Below are 22459 nucleotides of genomic sequence, written 5' to 3'. Positions count from 1 at the left end.
AAGCAGTTGTCTCTAGTCCAGAGCTGCTCAGACGATGCCCGGCTGGGACGCCTTACTCAAGTACCTAACTGGACAGTCATATCTGGCTTGGTAGTCGGCGACAGGACATGCCAAGGTCCACCGGAGCCGACAGGTGTCGAAACGAGGCCATTCGTGTTCTTGTGTCCTGCAGTTCGCCGCCACCAGCCCCGTTGTCCATCACTGCCATTCCGAGCAATAAGGCCTTACTCATATGACCGCCTGGGGACACCGGCTGACGCCATTGACGAATTGGAAGACTTGGCGGAGCGCTTGCAGAGCTGGAGTGGACTCGTGAGTTGTTCGAGTCCTGAGGGTACCTCACACCCAATAGACGCTGTGGCTTCCTACCTGAGTAGGTGAGGACCGGCCTGGGAGGCGGTGATGGTCGATCCAGCAGTGGTACACTGATCCATTATTTCTTTCTTTGCTCTTCGGTTCAATGAAGTAGACTGACCCATGACGCCCGTTTGGTTGGAGAGCGTTCCAAATCTTCAGACAACGAAGGCGTCTCGTGGATCCGTCTCAGATTAGAATCCCCCGAGATTCTCGCCTGGAGGTTGCTGTCGGACTATGCTTTCCCGATGGGCTATGCCGTAGTCTCGTTGCGTCGCCATATCGACCACTGCACACTGGCCGTGTATGACCTCCGCTGATCAAGGGGAAAGGATTGCCGCAAGAATCCCCAGCCCCCCGCACCAGAACATGTCCGATGGCCTACTCGAAAGTCCAGTCATTCCCGACACTCCAATACCCCACCGGCTGTATTAGCGCCGCCATGCACATACACAGCATCATCAGCCAGCGTCGACTGCCCTGCTCCCATGCGGACCAACACGAGACGAATGAACAATCATAAAGGTGAAAGTGGTATAAATGCCGTCGTATAACCATGACTCGAGACTACTCTTCTATCTACAGGAACCACCTGAACTCGGGCACCCTCGGCCCGTCTCTCAGCTTCAGCGTCGGAACGTCGCGAGCAGTTAGGTTGACACCCTGCCGGCGGTTGCGGCGCTTGTTGTCGAACATCATAAACGCGCCGAGGCAGACTGAGGCCAGGCAGCCGACGGCGCCGAAGACGGCCGTGGTGATGAGCGCGGGCTCGTACTTGGGCGCGTCCTTCGTCTGGAACACGTTGCTGGCCACGAGGCCCATGAGGTTGGCCAGGGGCACGCCGACCGACGTCAGGGTCAGGCGCTCGCCTTCGTGCGCGACGTTGTTGTTGTACCACTATGACAGAAGGCACTTGGGTTAGTATCGCCTTTCTCTAAAGAGAGGGGGATAGATAGATATGTTGCAAGAGGCGCAGCTTACGGTGCTGAGAATCACGGAGGGGCGCTGGTGCCCCAGCACATCATGAATGTCGCGAAATAGGCCACTTGGATCTGGGATGACACGTCTTGGATCGTGGCGTAGATGACGAAGCCAATGAAGGTGAAGGCGAAGCCCAGGGCGATGAAGGGGAACCGGATCCTCGAGAGATCAGAGCTGAAAGCCAACAGCAGTAACATAACCGCTCCCTAAGCCACAAGTTAGTGGACGTCTCCGATTACGGCACGAGAATCGGGTGTCGTGGCAAACCTACCGTGATGTTGGGCGCCACCGTGAACAGGTTCGTCTTGACCTTGTCGTAGTTGAGCCGCTGCACGATCTGCGGCAGGAAGAGCTGGACGCCCTGCAGGGGCACGCCGAGGCAGATCTCGATGAGCAGGAAGCCGTAGGTGGTGGGCCGCCTGAAAACCTTCAGGGACTCGCGCAGGTTGAACTTCTCGTTGACGACCGACGAGCTGTCGACCAGGATGCGGTGGTAGGCCAGGGCCTTCTCGTCGGCGTTCAGGAACCCGGCCTCGGCCGCGCTCGCGGGCAGGTACCAGAAGGCGAACAGCGAGAACAGCACCGTCGCCGTGCCCTCGACGATGAACAGCCAGCGCCACGGGTAGTCGATCAGGTGCGAGTGGATCTGGAAGACGCCGAAGGCCAGCAGGCCGCTGAAGGCGCTGGCGATGTTGGAGGCGGCGTAGAAGATGGCCAGGCGGCGGGCGAGCTCGCCTCGGCGGTAGAAGGTGGTCAGGTAGTAGATGACCAAGGGGAAGAAGGCGCTTTCGGACATGCCTAGAACATAAAACGTGTTAGCCGGGGATCCGATAGGACTTGCTCCCTGGAATCGATTCCAGCTAGTAAGAAAGGAAGCCCATACCGAGAAACCATCTGAGAGCGAAGATGCCACTGAAGTTCTTGGCGGCCGCCGTGAGTAGCGTCATGCTTCCAAACGCGCACATCAGGATTGGCAAGACTCGGGCAGGCCCAAACTTCTTGCCAAGCATGGCAAGTGGCGGCGCGAACAAGACATAGGGCACGAAGAAGATGCCGAGAATCAGGTTGTACTGGCCGGGCGCGAACCCCAGATCTGTTGAGCACAGCAGATTAGCATATGCAAATAGTCAGGATGTGGGTGGTCGTCGAGGAGGGGCTGGCTAACCATCTGACATTCCATCAGTCTGTGCATTTCCCAGATTTCCCTTGTCGAGAGAGTTGAAGAGGTACTGATGAAGCGCATTGAGGTCAGTTTCGTCTTGATCTTCTTGTGAGTACATGGTGTGGTGGCGGTAGCGTAAAACGTACCATGACGGCCAACACCGGCAATAATCGGAAATCGAATTTGCGACACAAAGCCCTCTCCGCCTGGGTGTCGACGACCCTCGCCGTCTCTCCGATGTCGACATCGCCACCCACGCGGGCGCTCTCGGCGTCGTGGGCCTTGTCGCCGCCCAGGGAGCTCTTGGCGACCGAAACGTCGTCTTCGGGCCGCATGGCGCCGCCGTCCGCCGTCGGTGTAGTTGTGATAGTGGCGCCCATGACGTATGTGGTTTCCTGCAAGGCGGCCCCTCGGAATCCCCTTCGCAAGCAGTCAAGTCGAAAAGTGTGATTGAATTATAAAGTTGCGAGAATGCGCGCATGCAAACTCAACTATATATGACGAACCAACCGCCTGCGCTGCGGCACCGGCAGATAGCCCGACGCGGGGCGGGTTTGATAAGGGCGTGGTATGTATTAGTCGGCTCGATGAATCCCCAGACTCCCAGACTCTTTATCGCGGCTCCACCGCTGATCCGAGAGACCGTCATTTCCGGGGTTGTTATCAGTGTGGCCCTCTAGCTTGCTGCTCTAGGCTCTCGCTGCCACCCCATTGGTCGCTGGCCGTGCCGTGTTATCTCTTGGTCGTCCGAGTCAGGCAGCCCGCCCAGGAACCCCCCTGGTGACGGCTGCTGATAAGCACCATATGCCGTGAGCGGTATTACCGTATCGTCGGGTAGTGCTGTCTGGGGCGGCGCTGTAGTCATTTCAGTTACTTGATGGGGTCGATTGTCGCTATCGCATTTCCTCCATTGACAGGCTCGTTCGATATGGCAAAGCTTGTTTTTTGCGCGCATGGCCGCATCCCCTGCCTACACGAACCGCACTTTTGTAAAGTCCAGGCACAAGTGCAGCAATGAAACCAAGGCAGTTTCCGAGAGAACTATGTCAGTACGTGCACGCATTGAAAGAGTCACATTCCGCCAGCCGCCTACCGCCCGTGGGGGTTTTATGAGATCTGCGCATGTTTGCTGGGTTGTTTGTCGCAGGGTGTCTGTCGGGGGGGAGGGGGTTTCTTGATCCAATCGAGCACTGCTGGGATCGATTGAGATGCGGATGAGCGACGATGAGGGGAGGTCGGAAAGCACTTGGATTGGCTGGGGGCGGTTTCTCCGTCGGAAGCCCGCATGGACGCACACCCACGCATTCAGGCGCCGAGCTCGTCGCCTTCGAAAAATACTATCTCAGCAGTGCGCCATTTGAAGATGCGATTGATGTACCTACAGCAGAGTAGGAAACCGACTGCGCTAGCTAGCATACGTACGTACGTACGTACGGAGGGGCAGGCATGCATTTCCGTGTATCCGGTCACATCGTCACATCGTCGCATCGTTCCATCGTTGCACTTTTTCGCGTCGGAACCCCAACCAATTACTCGGATAGCGGTCGCACGGCGTATGTAGGCCTTGCATATCCATCCATCCCCCCACGGACTTTATACTTTGACTTTGGGTCGTCTGCTCATCCGCGTCACGTTTGGCAAACCACCCGCCTGCCACCCACCCCACGCAAATGCTACCGTGAGGCTCGCATTCCCTTGCCAGCCGATCCCCTCCCTTGCTCCTCCTGCGCCAGACGGCAACCCGCATTTCCGACGGACTGATTGTGGCGTGCTACAGAAGGAAGAATCGAAAGATATGGAACGAACGGAAACGACCTGTTCGTTTTTAGGGCTCCTACTTGAAACATCCAAGATACGGGCGAGGGGAAAATAAGGTTGCTTTGCCAAGGCCTAGGCGTTCAAAGATCGGCTGCTGATTGTTCTGGACGACAAGCCCTACAACCGCGGCAGTCAAGGAACGACCCCCACGGTCGGAGGATAGTTTGATATTTTGACGTCTCGTATCCGTCAGGCTGTTTAATGGCTCAATTAGCTACCATTCTTCCAACTGACCTGTCAGCCCAATCGGATCGGTCGGTTGCCGAATCGTCGCACACACGCTTAGGTCACCCAGGACCAGGGCTGCTCAACAGCCCAAATGTACAGTGCAATTTATTGCAGCATCGTTGCTGTCGGGCTCATGTCTTGACATTGAACCGAAGAGCATAAAAAAGAGAAACAATTATTGCAGCATCACGATTCGGTGGGTACCATTCTATCAAGAATAAAGCACCGGGACACTTGTATGACTGCATGGATGGCCACGTAGTAAAGCCGCATGAATAACTTGATAGCCCTTATGGGACAGCTTTTGACGGCACCTGACGAATCGGCCCAGTGAAACCATCAAATCAATGAATACAGTAACTCCAGTGCTTTTCCATACCCCTCTCATGCAGTCGAACCACCTAGCTTCTTCTCGAGCTCCATCAGCTCAGCGAAGCCTTCCACCATCTTGCGTCTCTCCTCGCCCTCGGGCCGGGGCAGAGGCTTGCGTGCCCATCCCCCGTAGCCCATGCACTCCTGCATGGCCACCTTGGTCCCCACGAGGCCCGTCTGGATGGCGGCCCAGTCCCCACGGGCGAGGATCTCCTGCAGGCGCTGGGCCTCCTTGATGTTGCCCTGCTGGTAGAGTTCCATCGTCTGGATGCACGTCTTGGGCGCCAGGTTGGCGATGCCGCCGATGATGCCCTGCCCGCCACTGATCAGGGTCTGTAGCGTGAAGTCGCCCGAGCCGCCAAAGCAGATGAATTGGCTGTTGCCGGCAGCAGCAGAACCGTTCTGCTTTCCATTGGCGGAGGGGCCTCTGAAGGCAGCGGCTACGCGGGCGAGCTTTCCGGTGTTGGCGCAGGTGAACTTGCAGCCGACAATGTTGGGGTGGCGTCCTAAGGCGATAAGCAGATCGCTGTTCAGATCGATTCCCCCACAGCGGGTGGGTAGTTGTAGAGGATGATGGGGATGGGTGAGGCATCTGCGAGGTCTGTGAAGAAGCTCTTCATGGTCTCCGGCTTGAACAGGCCCTGGTAGTATGAAGGAGGTAGGACGAGGGCATAGTCCCCGCCCGAATGGGCGGCTTCGTTGCAGAGCTGTATGGCCTCACGGGTGGACTGGGCTCCGCACCCGACAATCAAGGGCATGTGCGTGAAGCCTGCCGAGTCCAGAGCGTCTCTCGTGGTTCGAGTGACAAGGCCTCGCTCCTGGGAGGTCAAATGAACGGCCTCTCCATTAGATCCTTGTACAGCGATACCGGCCACGCCTTCGCGGGCGAGATGGACGGCGTGACGTTGGACAGTGTCGGTATCGATGTCTTCGTTTTCGTCGTCAAAGAAGAGGACAGTGGGCACGTAGATGCCCGGTACTAAGGGACGGGTGATGGGAGACATCCTGCTGTGATGGGAGGAATGGTTGACTATACGATCAGTGCCAAAGTCTGCCGAGGGAGGCATGACTGTTATGAAGAGCAGAAAACGGGCCCTCAGAGGGATGGGGTTGAGCTAGATGCAAATAGAGTTTGGTCAAGCAGCGGGGACTGAATATCGTCTTCACGTTTAGATCGTGTTCAAAGAATTTCTAAAAGATTAGGTCACCGATCTTTCGATTTTGGGTTTTTTTTTGTTTCAGGGAATTAAGTATTAATATATATAATGAACTTTACTATGGAGCTCTGAGGGAAGCGAGGGCGATGGGCCAGAGCCCTGGAGCCGGGATCAGTGGGAGGAGCGACGCCCTTGGTATGCAGGCGGGATGCGTTGGCCCACGTTGTGCTTGTGTAGCCTCCCACCCTCTTCCTGGTCATGAGGTGTGGTGGCTCGACCGGAGACAGGCCGACGGCTGCCAGCACTGACGCCAATCGAGTCGGTATGGATTGGGCCATGTTCCTTTGTTGGATATTGGATGCCGAGGGACGCCCCGGACGACGCCCGATGGATTGGGTGGGTAAGCGGGGTGAAATCGACATGCAGGCCAATGCGGCTCCAGCTTGTTGGCTGTTGGGCGATTGACACCTAGCCAAAATACTCTTCCGAACACACGAAGTGGCCTATACCACCTCAATTGCGTGACATGTAAGCACTTGTTCGCGACACAAGGCTCGAATCGCCGTTCTTCGCCCGACTTCGCCCGTGATCTAAACCGGTTGTAGGAGGTCCAGGAGTTCTGCGTTGCGTGAAGTTGGAACCCCAACCCAGGTGTTAGACGGTGCTACCCCACGCCAAGGCTCTGGTCTCCATCCCATCCAGCACAACCCCTCCCTGCTGACCTGACCCCCTATAATTAACCTAGGCTGTACCTTGCAGTGCCCTCGGGCAGTGGCCAGACTGAACATGGCAAGGAAGAAAAACGTGGGGGTCATTGCTTACATATTGACCCTCCATGAAAGCCCTGAACTGTTCGATTGACGGAAACTGTCGGGCGCTTGTTCCACCAACCTGGCCGAAGCCAATCAAGATTATGACACGTCTCGTGATGCTTGGTTCTTTTGTCATTTGTGTTGACCCCCAACTTGGACTGACAGAGGGGACGTGGCAGACATCCTCTGCTTACGTGGATTGCAGAAGCCCTGGCCGCCGGTCGGGTTTGTAGCCAGTCGTTTCCCAGAGCCGCAGCCTGTGAGATATGACATTGATTCCGGCTCGACCCAATTGACCGTTCAACATGATCCTCGTGATCAGCGACACCAATGCGCACTTCAACAAGCAAGGGGTGGTTGGTGGTGGTGTCCAAAATTAGGTCTCTGGCGTTGCTTGATCGGTGGGGGTAGTGAGGTTTTGGGGGTCAGCCTGACGAAGCCGAAGTCCTTGTAAAAACGGTCACACGACTGAAAATTTGGATAGCTACCCAATGCTGGGACTATTACCCCATCATGAGGTTACGAGAATTTATGGTAGGCTGGACCCCCACGACATGAATCAAGCAAGACGAAAGAAGCTCAGAGGATTGGTGCTCTTATGATGTTGTTGTCCCGACACTGTGGAGATGCAATGGGGATCCCTAATTAGACCCCGCATCCAGAGGAGGAGGGAGAGGTCTGGACGCTTCCTCACCAGGATCGGCAACGACACCGACACATGGCCATAATTGAATCGTTCCTCGGACCTCTCAACAATTACCTTGGCAATATGGACATCATGACACGTGATGCAGCAACGTCCGTATCGGCAGGTCTGCATACTTAGCTACGATTTCATCCAGTCCCTCAAGGGTGGCGGGGGGGCTGTAGTTTGTCGCCGAAAAACTCGCTGATTTAGGCGGCGGCATTTCCAAAAGTCCCGCCCGTCATGCAGCAGAAAGAATAACACGAGAGGACGGTATTCTTCCGTCCCGTATGTATAATTACGACAATGTCATATCGTCGGATCCGGATGAGTGGGAGATGCAAGTCATCCTGCATCTCTCGAACTATTGGTCTGTGAAATGGGCCGATGTTTCCCAGTTTCATGCACAACACCGCCACCCGGCAGTCGCTTTTGGGCCAAGTGCATAAGCAAAGAACGCAGCGTACCATGAGGGGATCCAGACCTCCGATCAGCGGCTTCTGTGCACGGCGGCTCAGCAAAATTACCCGAGGAGAAAACACAGCTTCATAACCACAAATCCGAGATCGATGCCTCTTGATTACCCCCGCGGGTATTGCGGAGTCTGATCATGCCCACCGTTTCCACCTACCTTTTCCCGTAAGGTGTTATGCCGTCAATTTCCAGCGACGGGGTGATATGATATGCGAGGGGGGTGTTTGTTCATTTCTTTTTTCAGAATTGTACTCGTGCTCACTGTATGGCTTTGTAATCATGACAAACGTTTGACGAAACACACTCGCTTGGCAATACGCGTCTTGACAGAGGGTGAAGCAACTGATCAGACCCAGCTATGATGGCCTGAACCCCAATGCAACCACCACACGGGAACTTTTATTACCAATGAAGAGGCGTCTGCCATTCACATCTGGGGCCTTCGCTTGAAAATACCGCTCCAGCGCCGACCCCGTGCCAAGGAAACCCACTACCTCGGAAGGAAGCTCGGGTTTTATTGAAAGGAGCCGCCGGTCCCAACACTTGGCTACGGCTATGATGCCCCCACGTATTATGACTCCTGAGCTGTGAGGGGGTAAGAATTAGAGAGAATGTTACGTTGACAGGGGTTGAACTTCAAGGCCATTGGGCAGCCTCTAAGCAAGTCCCGGAGTAACTCAACATCCAGCACTTCCGCCACCAAAGGTGGGCTAGTATACTCGAGACATTAATCCCATTCTCAAGTGGATCCCTGGATGCTGTAATTTCAGCATCTCCGAGTCTTCAGTTCCACAAGAACGGCAATGGGAGTGAAAGCAATGTGGCATGGCCCATGACAGCAAAGACTTGTATCGTCAATGGCGAAGACGCTTCCCCCCAACAGGGTGATATTGAACAATCACTCCACTTACATATCCACTTCCCCGGGTCTCAAACGGTGATAATATATATCTGCGGGCTATATGCTTCGTCCACCGAAAGTACCACAGCCGCCCAGGCGTCACTAACCTATATCAAGGTACTGGGCCGACCTGCAGTCTCCGGCCAATTCATTTCTTTCCTCCAACTGCATGATGTCTGGCTAGCTTTGCAGCCAGGCGGGGCTGTCTCTCCAACTTGACTCCACCTCTGTGCTGGGAGGTTGGGTGGTTGGCAGTTGGGGCATGGAAGCTATAATTATACGCAAGCTGCTGATCGGGCGTAATGACCAAATCCAGGACGATTATTGCACGAAGACACTAGGATGTCAAATCTGTTCTGAGTTTTCCAACTTCTTTTCGATCTGCTCCATGCACTGGCTAACATAATCTTTTTGAGGCTTAAGTATTTAACTGAGCTGATGGGACGCTTTGGAACATTTCACCGTTCGAGTGTACATGTTCGTAATAGCCAGCCTGGAAGAAAACAAGATTAAAGATGCCCCTTTTGTGCTGCCTAATTAAGATTTACATCTGTCTCTTATAAACCACAAAGGAGTCAAAGGACCCATGACACTATTTAAGAAAACGCCAAGCAAGCAAGCAAACACGATACTCGATGTACCAAGAAATCGCCAAAGAAAGACATCCGCGAGTTGCAGAGGCTTAATTTGGTAATCCACGACTATTTTCAGTGGCCAGTGGTACGAGGCTCTCGTCCCGCACTGTGTGCCAGCGTTGGGTCTGTTCAAAAGAAACTGTCAAAAGATGTGATTCTAAAAACTGGCCCGGAGCCATTACCGCTGTTGAATTCATCATAGCGAATATCAAAACGCATGCTTACTTGAGCCGGGGTTTGCAAAGCCACCTTGCCATCCGACCAGATCCCTATTCTCATTAAGTCTCCAGGACAAGCAACAGCCTTGTCGGGTAAAACAACATTATCTGAGAGCAGGTCATATACCAGCGAATGAACCGAAAAAGAGGCCAGAAATTTTGGTGTTCGTGGTGTTATTCTTGCGAATGAAGTAACTGCCCATGGGACTGTCACCAAACACGCAACTACCGAGGAATATGTGGGCTACTGTAGAGCCGAGCCAATAGCTTACCTCCAACCAAAGAAAGGTTGGTACAAGAGAAGTGCCTGAATGTTCGCTTATCAGTCAGCTGCCTCTGAAGAGACCACTCGCGGGAAAATCTGACAGCGGGGTAATTCCTCTTTACCGCATCTCGGATCCTTCTCACCATCGCCCACCAAACTTCGAAATGTCTGGACCTAATGGCGTCGTGTCTGGATCCCCAAATGAAGTCGAAGGTGACACGATGGACTCAGAAACTCAAGCTCTGCGCGGGTGGTACGATAATTATATGGTAGTAGATGGGGATCTACTCACCGAAGAAGATCCACTCATTCAGATTGTGACCTCCGACACTCTTGACGAGGCCAGCATTGAGCAACGAATTTGCGAGCTGGCATCAGACATGCATGTGGCGAACGGATTTTGCGACAAATGTTAGAATATGTTTGACAACTGGCCCTTACGAAACTGTCATCCCGCCCAAGCATCCGGGCGTACCGGATCTCACCATATCGTGGCAATGGAAGCGTCGACTCGATGCGGATGCAAGTTCTGCGCATTCCTATTACAGTTTTTGAAATACAACCATCTCCTCGATGTATTCCGCCGCATAGAGGTCCGGCTGGACCAGCTAAGCGAGGTGGCGGAAACCTCTCTGTTGTTTAAGCATTGGGACCTTAGAAGTCAGTATAAGATGTGGGTGAATCTTCCAAGTAAGACATCTATCGCACTTCATTCCGGGCGTGCCTTAACAACATTCGATTGCTGTTCTGTCGAGGAAGAGTTACGTCCCAGTCAGAACGAGGATATCTTGGATGTATCAAATTCATGGCTGCTGACGTGTTTGGAGTCTCACGATTCCTGCAAGTCTGTCATGAAGAACCACGGGTATCCTACACGATTGGTATCCATTGCCAATAAGGCCCCTCGAGTGGAGATCACCGCAGACTGGGGAGATTTAGGCGCCCCATTGAGATATGCGACACTAAGTTATTGTTGGGGGAGTCGCCCTTTCATACAGCTGACAAAGCGCAACTTTTTAGACTTGACAACGGGTATCCCCATGGGGTCTCTTCCAAGAACATTCACCGAGAGTTTCCAGATTGCAAAGGCGCTTGGGATATCCTATATATGGATAGACTCGCTGTTCATTGTGCAAGATGATGATGATGACTGGCGGAAGGAATCGGACCTCATGCAATCGCTCTAGAGTGGCTCCCATGTCAACATAGCAGCTGCCTCTACGACAGATGTGTATGGAGGATGCTTCGTCAAAGCACCATATTTTAATGATGGTGTGCAGGTAAACGCAATTACTGAAGGTATCCGAGAGGCCAAGGAGTTTACGTTTCCCGAAGCCTACAGACTTTCCATCATCGACTCACATTTAATGACGCGAGGTTGGGCAATTAAGGAAAAGCTATTAGCACCTCGCACGATCCATTTCGGGAAACGCGGTGCCATTTGGGAGTGCAAGGACATGGTCGTGTCCGAATGCTTTCCCAGGAACACTCCACCCTTGAATGAACAATGCCTCGCGTACGGAAAAGAGTTGAACATTCGTGATGTCTGGTATGAAAATGTGGAAGCCTACAGCGCTGCGAACCTGACATATATACGGGACAAGATTCCTGCTTTGGCCGGCATTGTGCGAGCAGTCGCCAACGTCAACGGGGACAAATACCTTGCTGGCCTGTGGAAACGAGATATTGAGACTCAACTTTGTTAACTTTGTTGGTACTCAACTGGCAGCAAGAGAATTGGAAAACAACAGTTCTGTCACCAACCGGACTGGGTCGCTCCAACCTGGTTATGGGCCTCAAAGACAGCCCGGTTGGCATCATGGATTGCACGGGCTATATCAAGCATGCCGATGTGTTTAAAACGGAGATAAACTTTTCGGAGCCTCAGCCTTTTGGCCAGCCTCGTCGCGAAGTCCTTTATTTAAAGTGCTCAGCTATCATGTCTAGTCAACTACGAAAACACGCAGCGTCACATCGCATTCCAGAATTCACTGAAAGTGTGGCTATCGAATTCCCGAATGGTACGGAACTATTTCCCACCAGGATAGATTGAATAGATGATTGCGAGGTGTAAGACGGCAAGACGGTCTATCTGATACCACTATTGGGAGATGAATTTTTGCCTATTACAGCACCCAGAAATATCCTTGGTATTGTGGTGAGAAAAACAAACAATGCCCCTGGGGAATTCTGCAGGATCGGAGTTTTTGATTTCTATGAGCCCTGGTCGCGGCGAATGCAGGATCTTAGTGATGATATAATCGCTCGTTGGTGGATGCTGGACCTAATTCCAGATACGACAGCGAAAGGCGTCTGCTCGGAGGTCGTCAATAACCATGAGTTTCCGGAACAGAAATATGCCATCGGTCTCATTTAGGTGGGGTATCATTCTACACATCTTCGTTCCTAGTTAAAAGTAGCTTCTATCTCCTGGTAGTTCATTATACCGTTATTCTTATAATATGCTTATAAAATAAGTTAGTAAAAGCGGTATTTTCTCGAGATAAGCACCTTCAAAGAGTTTCGTGGCTCAATTGTCTATATTATTATGATTTAAATACATAGACGCGAACCCCCTTGATAGGTTTTCTCCCCTCTCACGTATGACCAGCGCTTGCAAAGTTTTATGATTCCACAGTAGTGAAGGGTCCCATGTCCCAGCTCACAAGATGGTATGTGCTGGTACGCTCTACCGAGGAATGCTCTTCTATTAGTCGAACTGGCTTCCCACCCCTTGCAGATAGTACTGGGTATCGTGATGAGAGCTGTCGCCCCCATCATCGGGTCCCTGGTCGGCAGTGTGGCCCTGAGCATCCGACGATGAAGCTGGCGGGGATTCGTCAGTCGTGTTGACAATCATGCTGGAGGTTGTGCTCCGCTTCGAGGACCTTTTAGTGAAGAGGGAGGGTCAAAGTTAGCCTTGGATGTACTTAAGTCACAATTGGGCAATTGTGAAATTTCAGGCGCTGTTAAGGGTGTCATAAAATGGATGTACCAACTGTTTCTTCTTGTGTCCAGTCCGCTTCTCCTGAGCGGAAGATGACTTCTTGGTCGTGTTCGGCATCTGGTTTCTTGTATCAGGACGAGTTACCTCGACCCTCTAGCTTATGGGTATAGATATGGTTGTTATAAGTTGAAGTAGTTTGTCTTAAGAATGGGAAGGAGTTAAGAACCAAGGTGTTTGGTCTGGTCTACAGAAGATGTCAGAACTCGTGGGTCCCTTGAAGAAATTATATACCTGAGAGAAGATTGTTATCACACGAAAGATGGTAGTGATTCCCAGGCGAACTAAAGAAAACTGAGGGCGTGTCGGCCTCACTCATCTAATTCAAGTACCTGTGTTGTGTATCAATGCTGTCAAGTAGCCACCGAACGAACCTCACTGCTCGAACATGCATAGATTCAGACAGGCAACCACAGAAAGATAGCATCAGATTACCTGCCAACACGGCCAAGATGCCAAGGGGCGTTCAACAATTTCTGCGACTCCCTGGACATCGCCTGCTGCGATTGGCCAGTGTTCTTTTGCCCTTGGCATGGCCACTTCAGGCATCTCAACTAATATGCTCGACATGGAAGACAAATGGCTCGCATCACTGCGATGGCATAATCTGTTCGGGCCATGAAGCGGGCTCTGATTGGGTATTGTCTTTTCGTAAGTCTTGCCGAGTCAAGGCCTCTCACCCACCTGCAAGAGCTGGTCTTCGCGGCCGGCACCGAGCTGGCAAGCTGGCACGTCATTCTCTGGCTCACAGCTACCGGACCCACTGCGGCTCTTGAGCTAACAAGCCGATTGGGTTTTGTACTTGTGTTCGCCACGAGTTCGGTGAAATGAGTGCCGATCACAGCCTGCTGCATGTAAGAATTTGCTTCATGGAAGGATTCAATGTTGCCTTGTCCAATTTGTGTAACCATTCCACAGACTAGTAAATCTCACTGCATCTGAAGTTGCCCTCGACGTGTCCCATTCGCTGGTGTCTTTTCGTCAAGCTGCTCAATGGCCAGTCGAGGGGCAGGGTGCATCGTGATACAGGGCATCAAACAGCAGATACAGCGGTACCCCAATGCATCCCATTCGCCAGTGTCCTAATGCCCATCACAATTTGGGCGCACCCATGGTCTAGTCTGATCACCGTCCCCAAGTTGCTGCCTGACAAGCCGCTGCAAGTCAGCCTGGTGGAGATACCTGGGGTTTTGACAAGTCACATTGAGGTTCGGAAGAGGGACTGGAACAGTTCAAATGGAGGTCGACTTCCACACTTTCCGTTCCGTTTGGCCAAGTGAGCACCAAGCATCTATCCCATCGATTTTCTGTTCAAATCACCACTCTCCTAGGCGGTTCATAACCACCCGCATTCCACCATGAACCTCACAGCCTCCAATGCCCCGAATCCTCAGTATCTACATGTTCCCTTCAACAAAAGATGGGAATGTCACCATGCGACAATTGAGAAGCTGTATATCAACGATGGACTTCACATTGAGACTATTGCCTCGAAGATGAAGGACGAATACGGGTTCGACGCAAGGTGGGCAAACATTCGTTCTGCATTCCAAAAGTGTCTTTGACATCAAAATGCCTTGCATCCCTGGGTTTCATGCACCTTCTCTCCTGGTAGCTACTGACGAATTGCGAATCGTGACAGCCCACGGCAGTACAAGTACCAATTCAGGAAATGGGGACTCAGCAAGAGTATCTCGTCTACTGTTAAAGACCAAATTGTTAAGGCTGTCGAGAAGCAGTGCACGGGCACAGTCAATGGTCAATTTTGGTACAAAGGCAAACCCGTCGACGAGAAGAATTTCAGGAGGTATTTGTGGGCGCCTTGTGTCGAGCCGAAGCTATCCCGTGACGCCGTCGTGTAAGCCTGCCGCGCCCCGATTTAGTGACAGGCGTGCTAACCCATCCGCTCAAAGCTTCGCTCGTTGGGACTTTCCTCATCAAGCACTTCATGCTATCCAAAATAGGCCCAATCATCGCTCTTCAGCTGGTATCGATGAGTCGACGTCAAGTGCCACATCCGGGCTGATCTCAATAACAATGCGACCGCGATCATCCCCTTCGACGGCTCCATCTCCCATCAATGCTTCTAATTCGATGGCGCTGGACATCCAAGGCAAGATCCTGCACAATCGAGCAGCGAGCCTTCTCAGCGGACACTATGATGACCTCCTCGGGAGTATGTCAGTGGAAAACAGAAGGTCGGCCATTCCTCCGGCTTCAAAACGACTACTATAGACTAATTGCCCCCTTTTAGGATCTCGATTGCATGGATAGACCAGTTTTGATACTTCTCCTTCAAGACATTTAAGTATTGGGGGAAGGGTCCCAAGCTATGGACAGCAGATATCATGCAATTTGGCGATCTGCTAAGAACCTCCCAAAGCCCGCAGCTTACCCCAAGCAACCGACAACTCCTTCTTGAACCAATTGGCTTGTGTCGATGGAGTATCCATATCACTGAAGATGATCTTGTATACGACGAAGCGTCATCCCTTCCTGCAGAGCCATTCGACCTTTGCGATATCGACAACCCAGACGCTTGGCCGTCGTGGCCTCAAGGGCCGAACCCTCCCGACCCAGTGGAGCACCTACAAAAAGCTCTGAGTACAAACCAGTTCAGTAGTATCGGGACTGATATACTCCCACTTTCTTCCTCGAAGGTCGCGAGGGCAGCCGTACAGTGTCCCGGCGAGGTACTCATCGAATCCGTCGGTTTCGCCATCATGGCTCGCAATGTTGAGCTGTTGTCCGGCTTGCTGGCAGTGAATTTAGTGTCAGATAACTTCCAACTCAAGAAGCTATACCCATTTCACCTGGCAGCCAGTTACCTTGATGGTGCCAAGTCATGCTGTGGCGTCATGCGCACGCTGATACTCCTGACCAGGGCAGGCAATGAGATCAAGAGCTTGTTCGTCAATGACATGGGGCATACCGTTCTGGATACCCTGATGATGCACATCCTCAAGGCGCACTCTTCATGCCTTCCCGAAGTTGTTGATGAACAGTTTCGGGGGTTGCACCAATTTGTTGGTGGAGAGATAGATGCATGTGGACGCTGGGATGCCGATTCTCCCTGCATTCGTCACGCAGATAGCTCTCTGCGGGTTTGTACCCCGCCGTCATAGAAGCATATGTTCTGTCATACTTCGGTCCAGGCGCTATGTCATACAATCAGCGACATCTACGGGTTCCGCGAGGCGCCGGACATTCATAGTCGCAGTGGTCTCTTCGTTAGATCATGTGGCCACTGCGGCGAGCGACTTGAGCCTTTGCCGTTGCATACGCTGGTGTTGACCACATTCCACTTGGCAAGCAACTCCTGTGAAGGCGAAACACTCTTTGGGTCTCTTGCCTGTCTAGTATGCCTTCTTGACGTTGGGGCAGATCCACTGATGACTGCTGAAATCTCCGTCAAGGCCCTCCTGAGGGCCGATGATGGAGATTGCTGCACACACGAAGCGCTTGACCCACTTCAGCTTGCGAGATATGTGCCTGAAACGGTCATGGAAACTTGGGCTGAGGGTGTGCAACTAGGCTGGAAGGTATTCCTCGCTGTCTTGCATCTAGCCCAAGAAAAGGTGTGGCCCGACGAAGAACATGGCAATTATCAAGACATCTTGGACTGCAAACACCCGAATGCATCAGATCCAGTCTCGTATAAACCCGTCGGAGATCTTTGGGCCAGTATCCAGACCTAGCTTCTGACATATCGGAGGCTTACTGAACAGGATCCTTGGATTTCTGGGAATTTCTCCATGTCATTAATCCTTGAGGACTTTAAACGTGGCCGGAATTTGATATCGATGCCGCTGATAGGAAAGATGAATAGGCATTGCATTTGTGGCCATTTCGTTTTACTTGAGGATCAAGACGGCAATGACATTCATTATGATATCACAGTGGCCGAGGACGCATGCGCTAGATACTTCTCAAACCTGGAGGACTGGAACCGATCTACTTTCCTAGCATTTTGGAACTAACAGAGGTGGGATCACTGGCGAGGTGTGCTGCACGAATGACGGGTCCTTCGATAGATTGAATAGCTTCTCTCTCTCTCTCTTTTTTTTATCTTTAGTTTTATGTCGAGGTATAAGTCTAATCAGATTAAATAGCTAGCTTGGTCTTAAATTCTAGTAAGTTTTTTAGTTATATATATCTTTAAACATGCCCACTAAGCCCCTCAAATCCACCGAGAGAGGCCATTAGAACCTATCAGGTTATCACCCCCAAAAAAGGTTATGAGACTATCTTAGTGATTCCATGGAGTAGAAAGCCTACGCATACTCAATACTGACATCCTCCGACTTCATAAGCTTCCCGCCATAGGACGCAGAGAACTCCACCGTGGCGCCCGAGAGGACCATCTTGATATCGTACTGTGCTCGCTTCCCCCACTTATTAGTCCCGGGTATCTGGAAGGGTTCTAAGGATTCATATGGAACCCCAAGGTTGCAGTCCAAATCACACAGGCGGTTCACTAGGGGCGATCTTTCCTCCTCAGGGGGTTATCGGCGTCGCAGTGGCAGAACCATATCTTCTGAGTCCCCTTGTAGTCGCTCGGCGAGTTCCATGACATCTGGCAGGGGTAATTGATTGCTTTGGTGTGCTCGACATGGTCGCCCTGGGTTCGGCCCGGCCAGCAAAAGTCAGCATTTCTTTTTCATAGTAGTCGAAGACGACCAAAGACTGGGCAACTTGCGATCATCATACCTTTTTGACGAGCCAGCGCATTTGATGGTCGGCCATGTGTTCACCCGTGATGTGGTTCCACATTCTGTCTTCCCTCCTGTGGACGCCGTTGATGAAGGGTTTCCGAACCACTACGCCAATACTTTCCCGAGCCACACTCGATATGACGGAGATGGAGGGTGGCACGTTGGTAGATCGAGCGTCCATGGTGTTGGCCTGGGGCCCATCGATGAAGCCCTTGAAGACGGCGCCCCGGCTAATGGCAGTACGGCTAGCGAACCAGTATTAATGTTAGTAAACTGACCTCTAAGAGTGGGCATATTCTGCAGTATGGAGAAGGGCTACGAACGGTTTCATGCCGGCAGATTGGAGGACTCCTATCCCCTTGGGTTTGTACCTTGATCTCAGATGCTGGTGCAGGTATGAATTGGTGCCCAGCCCCCCACCAGTATGATTCCCTAAGGACAGTGAGCGTGCACTCTAGTCATGAAGAGGTATACAGAAACGTAAGAGTGGCAATAACCAAGACGATTGATTGTATGAAGGATAGCTGTGACATACCGTGACCGAAAGGTTTGCTTTTCTGGCTTGCCCAACTTGGTCATCAATGAGTCCTTCAATACTGGAGAATACCCCCGTGAATGCCTTGTTGATATCCGAACTATCATTTAATTAGGTTAGGGCTCCATAGAGGTTCCATACGATGCACTCACCTCGAAAAGTGAATCCGCCCATCTTTGATGATAGGCCGTCTGCTGTGATCATTTAGGCCGGACTTTCCCACGGCCTCGGCCGGAATCGAGACAATGTATTCTCGGTTCCTGTTGTCAGTGTTGAATTTTGATTTGATCCCCTCCTCCCATTCCTTATTCATTATCTCATTTTCACCTTTGCGACTGAGATTGTTCCACACCCGTCCCAGTCTATCCTTGACAATGTCTCGGAAGGCTTCGTCAAGAAAGATGCCACCACAGAGACCGCCTATGAAGACAAGTCAGTTTTCATGGGATCTTGAATAGGCGTCCAGAGTGATCAGGGGTAATTAGTGTACGTACCTGTACCAATCCCCACCTCGTAAAGCTGGATTGGATTAGTGTTGGCAATCTTGTAGATTACCAGGTCCTATCATAGAGGTATCAGCAACTTAGCTCTTCATCTGTCTAACTCGATTGACTCACGACAGTGCCACCTCCAGCGTCGCAGAGTATGTACACATCGTCTTTTGCGATCGATCTTCCCGGCTCGCAAAGTGTAGCCAACGCCGCTGCCTCAGGCTCGGGTGCAAAGCTGAGCGTCGTGGGTCCAGCTTCTCGGGGAGTAAGGATTCCGGCCTGGAGAGCCGCCTTCTTCATACGTTGACGGGCGTAGCCCTTCCAAATGGCCGGAACGGTGAGGACGACATGTATCTTCAATGCATCTACCACGAACTCGCCTCTTTCTCTGACAATCGTATCCATGACATGCTTCCAGAACACTCTGAGGTAGTCCGCGATCACATCGACTGCGGACTTCCCGCTGTCCTTCAGCATGCGCTTGGCATTCATGAAGGCACTGGATTGCCTGACATCAACTGGGACATCGTCTGGTCGTAGCACAAGTAGCTTGAACCATTGCATGGCAGAGACGTCATCTGAGATGTCGTATCCCCAACTGGTCTCACCTATGCCATCGTCGTAGTAGATGGCTGTAGGCGCTTTGCCCTCCTCTCGACCATGGCCAGGCCATGAGAGGATCAAGTTGATTATATCAGCCTTAAAATCCTCGAACGTCGCCCAAGCTGCTCCCGAGTACCTAAATTCGCTCGAAGTGTCAGCAGAGAGTTGCAAGGTGACAGAAGCGTAATGCTATCGTACTTACGTGGTTCCAAAATCAACGCCAATAACCAGAAGGTCCTCAATGTTGAAATCACTGTTGACTTTGATGCTTTCCGTCATTCTGCTCATGTTAAACGCATCTCGAACGTTCCCCATAATGCATGAACGTCAGCCAGGCGTAGTAATCTTTGTTGTAGGACTCTGGTGTAGATAAACTGTTGCGTTACTGGAAATGAAGGTAAAGACGTGGTCCAATGCTAGTGGGGGTTGACGGGCTATCCTATCTTTTCGGGCGCTTATTGTAAATATTCAAATTAGCTATCTGCCGCCGTATCGTTGAAGTACTGGTGAAAAAAAACGCTATTATTAGGAGCTGATTGGGAGGGAACCCCCTGCCTCCCCCCTCCATGTCACCCAAAAGGATGGGTTGTTGTGAGTCGGTGAGTTGTTCTTTTCCATGCATATGCAGCCTTGCTTATGTTACACCCCGAAAGGTCACATTAAATATTGCAATTCAGGGTGGCTGACACTAATGCATGAGGTCGCCGAAGAGGGTGTGGGGATAATGGTTTGCCGAAGACTGCTCCAAACATCCATGTAGGCTCTCATGCATATAGCCCGTATGAAATGGTTGGTTAGGGGAAGGTTCAGCGGAGTGCCATAGCGGTTGAACAATGAAGTCAAGGCTGGAATGAATTACTATCCTGTCCATCTAATACGTCTTCCGGAGTTCCCCTTAAACCTTGGTTCTATTGTTCAGGGCCGTGGAGAGTTGCTTCTGTACTCCCTATCGGCTTATCCTTCGTCTCCAAAAATTTCCAATGGAAAAGGCCACACCTGCCCATGATGAGGGGAAGGAGGCTGCATCTGGCGGAGTGGCTGCTGACATGCGACATGACCCATATGCTGGCCACAAAGGTAGAGAATGAGATCTTTTCAAATACTCCTACGTTAGCTAACCAGGCGGAAGACTCTGCAGCAGCGTATACAGCGCTTTCCATTTCTCTCCCGGGATCCGCTTCTATGCCTCAAGCCCAGATTGGCACAGAGCACGATGCTATGCTTCAGAAGCCATTCGATAGCCGCACAGTTCCAGCGGATAACGAGCCTAGGAACTATGAAGCTATGTACATCAAGGCCAGGGAGGATCTTCAACTCAAACAACAAGAACTTGATACACAGAAAGAACGCTTCAAGAGCCTCGTGAAGGAGCTCAACCGAGTCAAGGTCAAGAGCCAAACCCACCTGGGGCATCAAATTACGGACAAGGAGATAGAGGAGAAAGTCGGGCAACTGCGCTTTCGTGTCCGAAACTTCACGTTTCAGTATCTCGACAATGACCCTCGGCCCATTTCTCATACCACGGATAGCCGACTGAGACACCGTCACTCTACATCGGTTGCCAAGTCTCTGAATATGGACTGGGAACAATTCTCAAACTCGATGCAGGTCCAGTCAAAGATTCGACCTTCGCTGACGCAGGCTCTGATATGGGCCACGATCTTTGATCGTGTGTTTGAACAGAACAAGTGGGTAAATAATGATGTACACAGTGCAATAAGCCAAATTCAGGAGTTTCTTTGTAAGTCATCAGCCCTTGAGTATAACAGCGCCCTCGAGATTACTCATAACAGCACAGGCCCCGAGTCAAGCAACGCACGCAGCCGAGATCTGGAAGCGTACACGGAATCACTTCGACGATGCAATCTATGGAGAGCCAATACGTCAATTGTGGTCCTTGATGCATTGGACTCGGGTTCAGGAGACAGCCAAAACGGCGTCGAGGCGCGGCGTTGCAAAAGGATTGCAGATGATCTTGACTCCATCCTGATACCATTCTCCGGGGAGACAAGAAAGGTCTTTCGACCGAGACTTTCGAGATTGTCCAGGAGGCAATCAATCTGGATAAACTCTTTCAGAAGCAAGTGGCAAAATGGAAGTGGATCGCTCATCCAGGCTACATACCCAAGACATCTATGCGTCACGAATTGATGGAACTCGAGGACACCAACGAGGCGAACATGGCAGAGCCCCCGCAAACTTACTGGTAGTAACCCCTGGGCTCAGGAAGACGGGGAAGTCGACGGGACAAGACTTTGACCAGGCGACCATCCTATGTAAAGGCAGAGTGGTTGTTGATAGCCCCAGGCCAAAGGAGAGCCAGCGACCCGGGCGGAAGCTTGAGTCTGCAAGACGAACATGGTGAGGAACGGATCTTTGAGCTACCTTTGAATTCAATTTGGATTGTGCTGCGCAGTTATTTCCATGTCGCCGGCGAGAACGACTCAGCAGCAAAAGGGTCTAATATACCAAGGATCAGAGACTGGTGATTGATAAACATATGAAGTGACATGGTAGTCCCGAGAGTCCGACGGGAAAATGATATACTTCGAGGTTACGGGCATAGCTAGGTATTAGGAGATGAGGCTCTGGCTGACCCCCCATCACCTCCTCTTACCCAGCATATCCCCGCCCACACACCCTCCTTCATGTAAGTAAGCCAAGCTCCCACTCAATCGGAAGTGGCGCTCATAGCCTCAAAGCCCAAGTTGTACATAATCAATAAATCATGCAGCGTGTGAGCGGATTTAGCCGCGGTGGAATGATTGGCCTCCTCGTTGATAACCGGAGCCTGGTAACAATTGTGCAACACACACACTTCTCATAGCCTCATCGAGGAACCTTTGTCTTCTGCAGCCACGATAAAATAGCTATTCTGGTTGCCTACGACACCCACATCGCCACCATTCAACCCCCGCCTCCATTTACCGACATCACCGTGCTGTTCCGGCGTGCATATGATCAGTGTGACCTTGTAATGCAGGCATGGTCTGATCACATCCAGAGAGTGTGTGGCGCATGAATCGACGTGATCATAATTGGCTAGCCT

General features: G+C 51.7%; 7 protein-coding genes across 7 annotated transcripts; 3 read left to right on the top strand and 4 right to left on the bottom strand.

Moving 5' to 3' along the window:
* Window positions 1-933: 933 nt before the first annotated feature.
* PG998_006671 (uncharacterized protein) lies at window positions 934-2877 on the bottom strand (the record flags this gene model as incomplete). Its single annotated transcript, XM_066873487.1, has 6 exons — window positions 934-1251; window positions 1401-1541; window positions 1607-2133; window positions 2219-2428; window positions 2501-2564; window positions 2644-2877. 6 exons carry the CDS (start codon window positions 2875-2877, stop codon window positions 934-936), a joined length of 1494 nt encoding a protein of 497 aa, XP_066729432.1.
* A 2050-nt stretch (window positions 2878-4927) lies between these two features.
* On the bottom strand, window positions 4928-5919 carry PG998_006670 (dihydrodipicolinate synthase; the record flags this gene model as incomplete). The annotated part of the gene is made up of 2 exons (XM_066873486.1): window positions 4928-5392; window positions 5464-5919. The coding sequence occupies 2 exons, from the start codon at window positions 5917-5919 to the stop codon at window positions 4928-4930; spliced, it is 921 nt and encodes a 306-aa protein (XP_066729431.1).
* A 4307-nt stretch (window positions 5920-10226) lies between these two features.
* Window positions 10227-11768, top strand: PG998_006669 (uncharacterized protein; the record flags this gene model as incomplete). The annotated part of the gene is made up of 2 exons (XM_066873485.1): window positions 10227-10473; window positions 11290-11768. 2 exons carry the CDS (start codon window positions 10227-10229, stop codon window positions 11766-11768), a joined length of 726 nt encoding a protein of 241 aa, XP_066729430.1.
* A 1004-nt stretch (window positions 11769-12772) lies between these two features.
* PG998_006668 (uncharacterized protein) lies at window positions 12773-13126 on the bottom strand (the record flags this gene model as incomplete). Its single annotated transcript, XM_066873484.1, has 2 exons — window positions 12773-12950; window positions 13062-13126. The coding sequence occupies 2 exons, from the start codon at window positions 13124-13126 to the stop codon at window positions 12773-12775; spliced, it is 243 nt and encodes an 80-aa protein (XP_066729429.1).
* Window positions 13127-14424: 1298 nt separating this feature from the next.
* PG998_006667 (uncharacterized protein) lies at window positions 14425-16764 on the top strand (the record flags this gene model as incomplete). Its single annotated transcript, XM_066873483.1, has 5 exons — window positions 14425-14591; window positions 14709-14924; window positions 15031-15246; window positions 15450-16170; window positions 16222-16764. The coding sequence occupies 5 exons, from the start codon at window positions 14425-14427 to the stop codon at window positions 16762-16764; spliced, it is 1863 nt and encodes a 620-aa protein (XP_066729428.1).
* Window positions 16765-17340: 576 nt separating this feature from the next.
* On the bottom strand, window positions 17341-19689 carry PG998_006666 (uncharacterized protein; the record flags this gene model as incomplete). The annotated part of the gene is made up of 8 exons (XM_066873482.1): window positions 17341-17478; window positions 17777-18026; window positions 18153-18235; window positions 18317-18416; window positions 18469-18736; window positions 18811-18877; window positions 18934-19555; window positions 19613-19689. The coding sequence occupies 8 exons, from the start codon at window positions 19687-19689 to the stop codon at window positions 17341-17343; spliced, it is 1605 nt and encodes a 534-aa protein (XP_066729427.1).
* A 774-nt stretch (window positions 19690-20463) lies between these two features.
* On the top strand, window positions 20464-21620 carry PG998_006665 (uncharacterized protein; the record flags this gene model as incomplete). The annotated part of the gene is made up of 2 exons (XM_066873481.1): window positions 20464-21426; window positions 21489-21620. 2 exons carry the CDS (start codon window positions 20464-20466, stop codon window positions 21618-21620), a joined length of 1095 nt encoding a protein of 364 aa, XP_066729426.1.
* Window positions 21621-22459: the final 839 nt, after the last annotated feature.

Source organism: Apiospora kogelbergensis (genome assembly GCF_038363985.1).
Source record: "Apiospora kogelbergensis strain CBS 113332 chromosome Unknown utg000005l_segment0_segment0, whole genome shotgun sequence".
Classification (NCBI taxonomy): Eukaryota; Fungi; Ascomycota; class Sordariomycetes; order Amphisphaeriales; family Apiosporaceae; genus Apiospora; species Apiospora kogelbergensis.
Note: the sequence above shows the minus strand (reverse complement) of the source record. Positions and strands in the feature narration are given on the sequence as shown.